This window comes from Penaeus monodon, chromosome 42 (assembly GCF_015228065.2).
Source record: "Penaeus monodon isolate SGIC_2016 chromosome 42, NSTDA_Pmon_1, whole genome shotgun sequence".
In the NCBI taxonomy this organism is placed as follows: Eukaryota; Metazoa; Arthropoda; class Malacostraca; order Decapoda; family Penaeidae; genus Penaeus; species Penaeus monodon.
Genome location: NC_051427.1, coordinates 9,864,617 through 9,877,496, shown reverse-complemented (window position 1 = coordinate 9,877,496; position 12,880 = coordinate 9,864,617). Strand labels below are relative to the sequence as shown.

The window sequence follows — 12,880 nt, the reverse complement described above, 5'->3', positions numbered from 1 at the left end:
GGTGATTCCCCCTAGATTGGGCTTCAGTCTCCAGGTGTAGTTGACCAGAACTCCTGCGTGTTTGTGAAAGTTAATTCTAATTTGAGTATCACCTAATTTCTCCAAAGATAGGTAGCTTAGGCCCCATACACAATCAAGCACATGCTTATTGCTTGCTTTTTGGGCAAATGAAGGGGACAGCCAGAGAAGACCATCTGCAAGACACCAGGACCCCTGTTTATTTGAGACACAGGCTTTGCTCTCCCCATCCCCTGCTTCTTGTTGTAGGGGAGGCTTAGGACATGGAGACTGAAGCCCACTGTAAGGGATCACCCCTGCCTTGGACCTCATGGTCTTTTCCTCTCCCCCTTTCCTTTTCCTTTTCTTCTTCATCCCCTTCTTCTGCCCACTTATCCTAATCATTAACTCATTTTTACTCTTTTCACCACAATACTTAATCATAATGCTACATGCCCTTTGATGTCTGTCACATTAATTTGGTAGGACTATTTACCATTCTGGAAGTCTGCAAACATCACTTTATGGGAAGGAAAAAGAAAAAAGAAAAAATATATGTATATTACCTGGAGTGTTTGTCTCCCCAAGTCCCACCTTATCACTGTACTTTTAATACACCGCTAATGACCTTATATGTCGACACAGTAGAAATTTTTCAATAAATTAATAAAAACAAGCTCTGCCTGGTAAACAAGCAAAGTCTACTGCAGTGCAGAATTAGTAAAAGAATAAAAATTTTACTTTTCAATTTCATGTTTAAAATACTAGCCTGGTTATTCATTAAGTTAACTGATAAAAGTGCCTTTAGTAAGTTATCTCACTACTAATGAAATTTTAAAGGATTATGTTATTTACATTTCATTTTATAAATCTGGTGTTAGCTATATCAATAGGAACAAATTAATGAACTTCAAGTTTTATGTAACAAAATTTTATAGTTACATTATTTAAATACATATATATGTAATTTATGTTGCCAATATGTATATCTTCAATCAATATATATATACAAATTATCTGTCATTTGTAGTAAAGGAAAGAGAAAATGATACAAAAGCAACCTTGGATGACCATTACCTGGCCCCAACCAACTTTATAAATAAATCTTAATTCACTACACAACAAAAATTAAACATATTAACTGTATTATAGGACACTAGTTGTGATAGGATTCAGTTTTCATTTACTTAACTCTACAATCTATCTTGTACTTTTGCCATTCTTACAAGACAAGACATCTCTTTGCACAAAAACTTACCACAATATTCACCAAAATTCTGTACACAATACACTAAAATAGTTTTTTCTGGACATATTACCAAAGCTCATAATCTAGCTCATTTGTTTCTCCACCCTTTCAACGTTTCCATTATCACCTTTTCAGTCATCAGTTTTACCAGCTATCCAATCCATTCATCGTTATTTCATCTCCTTCCTTACCCTGTCCTCAAAATTATGGGTATCACTCCTTGCTAGACATTTCAACTGAGTACTTCCCATTGTATTGCCTTCATTTATGGTCATTATCACTCACTCAACCATCTCCTCTTCTTAATTCTTTTGAGGTATTCCTTTGTATGTATAATTTTTCTCATGTTATCAATCATTCACCTACTCTTCCATCACCTCCCATATTTATTAATTCTACATTTATGTCACTGCTCACTCATCCATCTCCTCCCCCTCATCATCATCATTCCCTCCTGCCGCCTCCATGTCAATCTGCAGGTCATCCAGCATCTCCTCAAGGCTGATCCTGGGCACCTCACCAGCTTCGCTCTCTGTGTCTGTGTTCTGGAGTTTGTCAGTATCGCGGTAGATGTTGACGTTGTGGCGCAGCTGCTGATCTTCCTCCAGGTCTTCCAGGAAGTCAATATAATCCCTAAAACAGGAAGATAAGATCATCGTAATATATTACAAATCCTTAAGAAATAATTTTGTAGTAAGAGACAATAATGAATGATAGAAAAAATTGATCCAGAAGTTCAGATAAGCAAAGACATATTAATATGGATAAAACACTTGCAGTGTATTCTAAAAAAAATAAATAAATAAATAAAAATTCAAATAAATAAATAAATAAAAATATATATGAACAAAAATAGAAAACAATTAAATTAAAAAACAATGAAGCATAAGCAAAGGCACAAGTTACTCACTTATTTTGACTGCTAGTTTCATCATCCAGACCAAGATGCCGCAACTTGAAACGACGTCTACGATTGCGGGTGGCCTTGTCAGCATACACTTTCTTGACCAGTACAACATCAGGCACATGATCCGTATTCATTTTGTCTATATTGTCATCGTTGACATTAGATGTAGACATGTCAAATCTGTTTGAGAGAGCAAAAAGTATCAGCATGTGTAATGACATAGCTATTTAATGGAAGTGAAACATCTTTTCAAAATTATAAAATATCTTTAAAAATAGTACCAAACAACTATATAACAGTACTAACAACAAAAATAATATATTAATCACACTAACTATGCTATCAATAACAACAAAAAAGCAAAAACAAACATACCCTAAGACTGCGTCCCCAGGATGGAGAAGGTGACCAAGATGAGTTCGACAGAAGAGCATATTATCGGTCCCCAGCTCACTCTCCCGCTGCACCCAGACCTCACCTACCTGATGCTGTAGGGGTTATTAGTAAAAAGTCTTTCATACTATCTCCATTCCAAAACCCAACTGTCATATAACATGATCAAGACCTCCCTACAGCAAAACAAGTGCATGTGCTACTTACTTTTGAAGAGATGTGTCCTTGGCCTTTGAATCGCTTCACCTGGGCCTCAGAAATGTCCATCACAATGAATTCGATCAGCTTCTTAGATGTGCAGAGAGCCTTGAATGGAGCTTTCCAGTATGTGCTGCTGTTCAGTTCAGCAACTAGAAGAAAGACATATGCAATTTTTTCATCTCCTTTCTCCCACTGTCTTTTTTAACTAATAATGTTTATAATACAAAAATATCAGTGACAATCATGCTAAGTGCACTTATATCTGCTCCACACATACAAGTGAAAAAGGGAAAAATGTAATGTAGTGTCCTTACTCTGGGCAGTATTTGGGTCTATTAGACATATAACATTTGTAATACGATGTACTATGCAAATCTGTCCAATCCCTCCTAGCTGGTGCGCCAATTTGGGAGACAGGCACACCACACTATCTTTACAAACTGGTACAATCTCGACACTGGAAGAGAAACTTTGCTTTAGTGTATTCAGATTAGTTTGATGTATTCAAATAAGATGCTTCAATTAATATGATCAAGTTTGTGCAATACTGAAAGCTCACTAAGAAAGCAAGGAACAACCAAAATGCTTTCAGTTACTATCTTGTGATCATAGACTAAACAACCATACAAGGACTGTTTATCTGATGAGATTAGCATGTCTTTACCTGAATGTGTGTTTGTAATTGTACGTATTGGAATGGATGTCATGGGAGATAAGCTTCTTTGACTGTGTCCAACGGCATGGAACCACAGACGAAAAGAAGTCTAGCAGCTTCCTGGCATAAGGTTCGAAGGAGAAGAAGAAATCTAGACCCTCTGGAATGTTAAATGATATATTCAGTATTAGATATCTTTTATTCAAATATTTCTGATGATGTTGCAGAACATGATACATCCATTTTATTACATCATAATAATTTTATTACATTGTAACAGAAAATCTTACCATGTACAGGCTTGATGCCAAGGGTCTTTTCATGGGCTCTGTGCTTTAGAATCAGCTGTTCCAGATAGTAGAATGTTCTTTTGTGGTCTGTTTTTTGCCTCACCTGCAATGTAGAACACAGTAGTCTCTCTTATAAATCACACAAATGCTTTCATAATCTGTAGCAATTTCATGTTTTAATCAGTCTGAAAGGAATTCTCTTAACATAACAGGTATTGTTTTTTCACTATTTTGACACTGGTCAAAAAAAGTATAAAGAGTTTATTGTTCCCTTTCTTATAGCTGCAGCTGTTACTGTTATTGTCATTTTTGTTACTGTTACTAATGTTGTTATTGTTATTATTGCTTACCTGGACCACAGCCTGCCAGTAATCCTTAGCTTCAACTCTGTGGCAGTCATCGCACATCTGCCCCGTAACCAAGAATTCTACGATGAAATCTTGCTGCAGAACCGCTCCTTCTTGAATTTCCTTCTGCACACTCAATTTGACCTGAGAAGAAAACAGGAATAATTTCACATCTGAAGAAAAAGCATAATCAAGCCTGTCTAATTGTAAAATTAAACAGATTTTTAGAAAGGAAGGAAGGGAGAGAGAAAGAGAATGAGCGTTTTTACATCATGTGTAATGTAAATACACTTTTCTTTTCTTTTACTGCTGGTCACATTCAGTGCTTTATTTATTTATGATAAATTAGTCACTAGACTATATTATATTCAAAATAGTAACTTATAGCATCCCAATAGGACATCAGTATTGAGGATTTTTTATAATTCACTTATACAAAAGCATTCAATAAATAAACTCTCCTACTCTTCCATACCTTTATTCTCTTTGAATGAGGTTCAGTCCACGCAAACCCCGCATCTACAAGACGCACTTTATTGAGTCCTTTGAGCTTCTTGAGACAGAGTCGCAGGAGCTCCTTTGACTCGAGGGGAGCAAACACCCATGTTGAAGGGGGTTCCAGGTATCGCTCACACCCTTTGCAGAAGTGGAGGTTTCCCTGCTTGGGGATACCCTCTGAGATGTCATTGCGCGCTCGCAGGCAGGCTATGCATCTGTTGGTTGGGTTGGGCTGGATTGCCGCACCACAATCACAACACAGGCTGAGGGATCAAAGGACATTTTTATTTGGTATTTGTAATTGACTAATTCAATTTATTTAAAAAAATATATAGACCACTAATTACTACTTGGCAATATTGTAACCATTGCTAATAAAACTAGATTTCCCTGAAATAGTGAATACGTGTGTAACTTACAGGCATGGCAAAAGCAACTCCTCTTTTGGTGAATTATGAAAATAAAACTACGGATAACAAGCAGAAATAGTAGAAAAATGTCAAACTTTATCGCCTAACATTATGCAACTTTCCACATTTCATTCATGCCCTCCCATAACAACATATCTAATAAAAATCAACTTACATCACACCAACAGTCGGTGCTCCGGGCGTAATATAATCCATATTTCCTCTCTTTTAAACACCTGTGAGGAGAAAATACAGCAGAAATTTCACCGAGGGACACGTGCTTTGGGATCCACCTCGCCACGATGTCGTCCCGTTTGTTTTGGTTTTGGTCGGACTATCGTACGCGGCGGAAAAGTTATCGTACTTGTTATCGTACTTTCCACAAATGTTGAGGAAATTTTATATAATTCTTTTTATTCTGGGTTTTATTGGTCGCCTATTTTTTGTTGTTCTGGTTTTTTGTTGTTTCCATTGTCGCTTTGTGTTTATAAAGTTTGAAAAAAAGATAAGTATGGCGTATTTTGCTATTTGTGCACGATAATTTCTATAGTATTTGCAACAAAATTAGTCATGTTATATGTATTACCATGCTTTTAAAGTTTCAAAAAGGGTTTACTGCTATAAAACTTTGTTAAATTTATTTGTTAAAATGATTTATGGACAAAAATTCAATGCGGGTCGTTCATCGGACACATAACTAAAGTTAGGCGGTCAGTTTTCAGTGAATAATATGGCTCGCTTTCCCTTGTGAAAATCTGCATATAGTTTCTTGCATGAAAATTCTTATCAGGTATAAAAATAGTAAAAAAATTTTCATTTTATTTTCTTAACGAAGCGTTTTTTTGCAAGTTGGTAATGATTAATGGCAGATTGACAGGAAGTAGATCATAATAAATTCATAATTGACAGTCAGGGGATAATAATTATTTGAAATGCTTCAATTTGGCCTTATTGCATCTTATAGCTTCACATATCGATGGATAAATACAGTATAAGGGAACAATTACAATATAAGTGTTATTTAGTATTTACTGTGTTCTTGGCTTCTAAACACGAAAGAATATATTTATATATTTAAGAACAATTCAGCATAGCAAAATATATTATACATTTCATTAATGGTGACTGGGCATATACTTTTATTTATTCTTACTATTCTTAAATTAGATAATTATATATACGCATGCATTCATGCATAGACAGATACATAATTACATTCCTAAATACACCTACACACACACACACACACACACACACACACACACACACACACACACGAGTGTGTGTGTTTATTTATACATACATATATATATATATATATATATATATATATATATATATATATATATATATATATATATATATATATATGTAAAAATAAACACCCTCATGCATACACACGCACGTATGTGCGTGTGTGTGTATACATACATACATACATATATATACTCGCGCGTGTGTGTGTGTATATATATATATGTATGCATGTGTGTGTGTGTGTGTGTGTGTGTGTGTGTGTGTGTGTGTGTGTGTGTGTGTGTGTGTGTGTATGTGTGTGTGTGTGTCTATACATATATATTAATATATATATATAATATATATATATATATATATATATATATATATAAACATGTATTGTTTTATCAATTTACTCATCTGTTTATAAAGGTGAAAAAAATAGAATACGACTTAAGCCACTAACCTGATTCCTTTTAGCTTTCGTTCACTTCTGTTTGTTTATGTAATTATTGTAGTGGCGATAGTCCTTTTCTATTTTTACTTTTGTAATTTGTTTTCTATTCTGTGAAGCCCCCTTTTATATCTATGCTTTCTTATCAAATCTAGTGTATATTTTTATGATTATGTTTAATATTTCAGTTCTGTAGTTTTACGATATTTTTTTGCGTTCCATAACTTTGTTTACGTCACTATTGATATTTGTAACAGCCCGGGCTCTACTTTTCCTACTTCGCATTATAGGTTTTCCCCGTGGACAACTCAGCTGATGGTACATATTTACACACACACACACACACACACACACACACACACACACACACACACACACACACACACACACACACACACACACACACACACACACACACACACACACACACACACACACACACACACACACACACACACACACACACACACACACACATATATATTATATATATATATATATATATATATATATATATATATATATATATATATATATATATATATATAAATGGGCGCTCATTAAAGATTTCCCCGACTCACTTCCACTTATTCTCGGAGATCGAAATTTCACAAGCACAATGATGCACATCTAAGTAGGTCATGTGTTGATTTCCAGTTCTTAACTCGCATGTTTTCTGTTACAGCAGAACTTTTAGAATTTCACAGGTTGCATTGAAGCCGTGAAATTACTTCAAAAATCAGTGTCTTTCTTGAAAACGTTTGCCTTTCAAAAATAATTTCATGAATCGAAAGAGGTGAAAGTCAGATGATACAAGGACGTGGTAGCCACAGGACCGTGCTTCCATCTGGGCAATATCAGAGTTGTGAATAGGGGTACGTTATCCTGTAGGAGGTGGACACTTTTGGTCAACAGTCTGCGCCTCTTGGTTTTGATAGCTTCCTGCAATTTCTGTAGCAGTAAAGCGTAGTAAGCTCCTGTACTTGTGGTACCTTTTGCAGGAAATCTACCATCACTATTCCATGCTGGTCCCAAAAGGCTGTAAGCAAGACCTTCTTTTGACTAGGAATTAGTTTCTGGATCATAGTGAAGAACTCATGTTTCATCCTGCATAATTAGTCTGTCAAAAGAGTCCTCCAGGTTTTCTTGGCACATGGCTAATAGAGTCTTGGAATAGTGGACTCGTTCCTTCTTCTGAAAAGAAGGAACAACACTAATCTTGACATCTTGGGATAGCCGACAAACAGCATTATGGCAATCTTCCAAAATGGCAGTCTCCATTTGATGGATGGTGTCCTCATCAATGGCAGACTAGTGTCGCCCAGGAATGGGAGCCATTTCCACAGACCTCCGACCACACTGGCGATGCCACTATTAACAGCATCATAGGATGGGGCATCCTCCCCATAAGTTGCTTTCATTTCATCGAAGGTCTCTTGTCGTGTGCGGCCATTCAAGTATAAAAACCTGATCACTGCTCGTTACTCCACTGGTTTGATTCTACTTTCTGCACCTTCACTGCTGAAACAGAAAACATGTTATGAGTTAAGGACTGGAAAGTGCTAATAAAGATGTGTATCATTATGCATATGAAATCTAAGCCTGGGGAAGTGAGTCAGGAGAAATCTTGTGAGTATATATATATATATATAATATATATATATATATATATATATATATATATTGTTACGCCGGTCGCCTCGTCTCTCTGCCACCAACACAAGGCAGGCTAGGCAGACGGCGTGTTATATACAGGGTCGTGAACACTGAACAGCTCCAAGAGGCACCGAACACCACAGCGTCCCAGAACACCAGGAGAGGAAACGCCAAGTGGCGAGGCAGGGCACGAAGTAAACACAGAATCACAGTCTTACCTTTATTTACACAAGTTATTTACCCGTACACTTTTCTATAGGCACAATACAGGGGGGAAACCAGCATGTAACAGCACAATACAGCTTATAACAGGGCTACATCAGGTTTATCTCAGGTCACAAGGGCACACACGAGGTCTTCACAGGAGCAGCACCCAACTCCGTCTCTCTTCGCTTGTTCCTCCGCTCCTCCGCTCACAGCCAGTTGCGTCATGTTTGCCCAGGTCCCTTCATGTTAACACATGCCCAGGTCATCCTTTTCATGTTAACACATGTTTCGCACAGAGACAAAGACCCACTGGCGTAGCACTATCCCCCCCTATCAAGCAGACGACCCGTCTGCTCTGACATATCTAAACCTGAAACAAACTACAGAAAATTTAAATAAAATCAGTTCTCAGAAACACAAAAATCTTCCATCCAGCGCGGCTTTCTTCGCTCTCGCTGGGGTCGCTCTGGAGGAGGTGTGGACGGCGGTAGATTGGCAGTGGCACCCAGAGGGGTATCTCCTGTCCCAAGACCTGGCTCATGGTCACCATTGACGTCTGTTGCATCGCCCTCACAGTCCAAATGCTCGTCCTCATCTCGGTCAGCGTCTGCCACGTCCTCATGGCCGCTACTGGGGCTAACGTCATCTTTTTCACCATGGCCCCAGGAGTAGCTTCCTGGCCCATGGTAACGCCACAGCCGGTGCGCCAAGTCCTCGAAGTCAGGCAACGGCCCCACACCAACCAACTCCTCGCTCCTCGACAACTCTTCTGGATGCTCCACTTCCTCACAAGTGCCCAGCTTTGCACCAGCTGGCACCTTCTGGGCCTTATCGGAGAAGTTAGCTACCAACACTGTAACTAACCCCTCCCCTGGTCCAACAAGGCTCCGCCCAACCGCTACGCCATCAGCCAGCTGCAGGTTTTGAATGGGCTCCACGAGGCCCTCTACTCCACGCATCACTCTTGACAGTCGACACCGGATTCTAGACTCTGTCCTGGGGGCAAGGTGCAGTCGCTCAGCCGTAACTACCTCTGCACAGCCAACCTCTGGAAGCAAGGGCACCTCTTCACCGTGCACCCTCACCAGCTTCCGTCCAAGGTCGACACACGCCTTACTCTGCATCAGGTAGTGAAGGCCCAGCAAGCAGTGCTCGTCCAAATCGGCCACATACACCGGCAGCCGCTGCACCGTGCTGCCCACGCCAATACGAGCCTCCACTGGCCCCTTGAGCTGCACACAATGCCCCGTGACACCACAGTCTCTGTGGTGCGTCTGGAAGTCGCATAGTGGCCAACATATCAGGCCGCACTAGGGTCTTCTCAGCCCCAGTGTCCACTGTCAGGCGGCATGGCTTCCCATCTATTGAGCCCTCCACCTGCATCGTGCTGGTTCGACGGCAGCTTACCCAAGTTGGGGCCCGGGAACCGAGGACGGCTGGGTTTCGGCCCCTTCTCCAGCCTGTCCGAGTTTTCCGCCTGTACCACTTCCTTAGCCTTAGGACATGCACTCGGATGGTGACCATACCTACCACAGTCCTTGCAGCACTGCTGGAAGGCATCAGAATCCGTCCGGTTGAGAGGACGTGTTCTCCGCTCCCTCTGACACTGACTACGTCTGTGCCCTACCTCTCCGCAGCCCCAACACAAGCCTTGGAAAGTTCTCGGGCTCACCGTCTTCAATGCTATTTTCTCCACTTTAGCCTTCCGGCCCCGGAGGTCACGGCGGGGCTGAGCAGCTGGCCCTAGGCCACTGGCTGCCTTCAGGAAGGCCTCGAACTCCAAGGCCCTCGCCAGCGCCACCTGCAGGTCCTCAGGGTGTGCCTGCTTGACGTAGATTTGCAGCTGCTGGTCCTGTAAAGCGTCAACAAAGAAATCACGGGCCAGGACCACGATCATCTCTTCCGCAGCCGCAGGGTACGACCTCCTTACCAGCGCCTCCACATCCTGCGCCAGCTGGGACAGTGTCTCGCCACGCTCACGAGTCCGCTTCTTCAAGTGGGCCCAATATACCTCGGCCTGGTGGTGGTGCCCGAAACGGCGTTTCAAAGCCTCTGCCACGCTGGTGTAAGAGGCCTGTTGGGATGCCGGCAGATGCCCCAACACTTCCACCGCGGGGCCCCTTAGCGCTGTTACCAGCTGCAGGGCCTTCTCTTCCTGGCTCCAGCCCTGGGCAGATGCCAGCATTTCAAATTGGGCAACATATGCCTCCCAGGCCACCTTCCTGTCGTACTCAGCTGGCTTACGCCTCACAGAATGTCTGGAGGCCGAGGGGCTGCAGGGTGGAGAACGCGTGCCGTGAACTAACACACCTGTGGGGGAGGAAGGGGTGAGGGAGGCAACGAGGCGGGTTGACCGGGTCCGAGTTTGCCGCCACCTATACCCAAGGGAGCGGTTCCGATGGGTCCCCAGCCTTCTGCAGCGACCACTGGCTGCGACACGACGCTGCGAGGCCCGGGGGTTTCCTGCCACGGACCCCAGGCAGACCCCAGTAAATCTGACACTCTGGCATCTGTTGCCAGAACCTCGTCTGCCTTCTCTGCTTGCAACGTTACTACCTCGTGACGCCGCCTTTCCTCCTTCACTTCCTCCCTCAGGCCCTGAACCTCGCCCTTCAGAGTCTGCACCTCCTCCATCAGTTCACTCTTCACGCTGTTGCAGGCCTTGTCGGTGTACTGCTGAGTTTCCATCTTCACAGATGCAAGATTGCTCTGTAGCACCTCAACAAGTTGGCAGAACTGTTCCTCTGCCTTCCTTGCCTGCATCTCGACGAGATGGTGCGCCTGCTCGCGTGTGCCTGCTCTTCTGCCCTTTGTGCCATTTCCTCCCTCATACCGGCCAGCATGGCAGTGATCAGGTCCATCTGGCTCGGCTTCACCTCACTCGTGCCTGCCTCAGTCATAGCCTCCTTCCCTCATGGCTGCCGCCATCTTTGGAGAACATGATAAATCGGCGCTCTCACTGATCAAATATCACAAATCCCACTCCTGACACCAATTGTTACGCCGGTCGCCTCGTCTCTCTGCCACCAACACAAGGCAGGCTAGGCAGACGGCGTGTTATATACAGGGTCGTGAACACTGAACAGCTCCAAGAGGCACCGAACACCACAGCGTCCCAGAACACCAGGAGAGGAAACGCCAAGTGGCGAGGCAGGGCACGAAGTAAACACAGAATCACAGTCTTTCCTTTATTTACACAAGTTATTTACCCGTACACTTTTCTGTAGGCACAATACAGGGGGAAACCAGCATGTAACAGCACAATACAGCTTATAACAGGGCTACATCAGGTTTATCTCAGGTCACAAGGGCACACACGAGGTCTTCACAGGAGCAGCACCCAACTCCGTCTCTCTTCGCTTGTTCCTCCGCTCCTCCGCTCACAGCCAGTTGCGTCATGTTTGCCCAGGTCCCTTCATGTTAACACATGCCCAGGTCATCCTTTTCATGTTAACACATGTTTCGCACAGAGGCAAAGACCCACTGGCGTAGCAATATATATATATATATATATATATATATATATATATATATATATATATATATATATATATATATATATATATATATATATATATATATATATACACACACATGTGTGTATGTGTGTGTATGACCTTACCCAGTTCTCGGATTTCCTGATGCAGCTGAACTCTCACTCTTCTTCTATCCTTTCAAAGTAGAATGGGAAGTTGACAACAAGCTCCCTTTCTTCATCACTCTGCTGACCACTTCTCCTCTATATACAGGAAACCCTCGCACAGTGGTATGTACAGACACTTCTCGTACCATCCTCTCCGTGTGAAGAGAGGTGTTGCATCCTCGCTGTTCCTCCGCGCCCTACGCATCTGTTATCCCCAGTACCTGGATGAAGAGATCTTTTTCCATCGTCATTTGTTCTCCAAACTGGGCTTCTTTTGATCAAGGTCTATATAAGTAAGCTTTCGTCACTTCAAAGTTCTGCACAGCTTTGGGTGATATGGCCTATAACGTCACTTGGAATTGGCTGAGAACAGGGGGAAAGGGGGTATAGAATGGTAGGCTGGAGGAAGGAGATACTAGAAAACTGTAGCGAACTAAGCAAACACTAAAAAGGTAATTTTAGATGCTGGCTCATTCCGGCGATTGGCACATAGGACTGATTTTGCAGGCGATGATTAACAGAGATTATTTGTAGCCATATATAGTATATTTTACTTCGTTTCAATTTTATGTTTCCTTATACTGCAGCTTTGTTATGTTATAATAAAGAAGTAAAATTAACAAAGAAGACATGGGATATGACTGATAATATTGTTTTATTCTATCAAGGCATATGTAAAATTGAAACGCTTTCGACGAATTTATTATATAAAAAAACTAATATATATGTGTGTGTGT

The 12,880-nt window shown here is 41.7% G+C and overlaps 1 protein-coding gene across 1 annotated transcript; it reads right to left on the bottom strand.

The window, feature by feature from the left end:
* Positions 1 to 1,050: 1,050 nt before the first annotated feature.
* On the bottom strand, positions 1,051 to 5,264 carry LOC119599441 (60S ribosomal export protein NMD3-like). Its single transcript, XM_037949220.1, has 10 exons — positions 5,123 to 5,264; positions 4,515 to 4,800; positions 4,043 to 4,183; positions 3,693 to 3,795; positions 3,412 to 3,562; positions 3,062 to 3,204; positions 2,754 to 2,896; positions 2,529 to 2,641; positions 2,157 to 2,333; positions 1,051 to 1,879 (listed from the first exon to the last, which is right to left on the bottom strand). The coding sequence occupies exons 1-10, from the start codon at positions 5,161 to 5,163 to the stop codon at positions 1,660 to 1,662; spliced, it is 1,518 nt and encodes a 505-aa protein (XP_037805148.1). The 5' UTR covers positions 5,164 to 5,264; the 3' UTR covers positions 1,051 to 1,659.
* Positions 5,265 to 12,880: the final 7,616 nt, after the last annotated feature.

Excerpts from the sequence above, each read along its gene's own strand:
- LOC119599441 (XM_037949220.1), bottom strand. The coding sequence starts at position 5,163 with ATGGATTATATTACGCCCGGAGCACCGACTGTTGGTGTGAT. Across the intron at positions 4,184-4,514 it reads CTCATTCAAAGAGAATAAAG|GTCAAATTGAGTGTGCAGAA; the intron begins GTATGGAAGAGT and ends TTTTCTTCTCAG. Across the intron at positions 2,334-2,528 it reads CCTGGGGACGCAGTCTTAGG|ATTTGACATGTCTACATCTA; the intron begins GTATGTTTGTTT and ends TCTCTCAAACAG.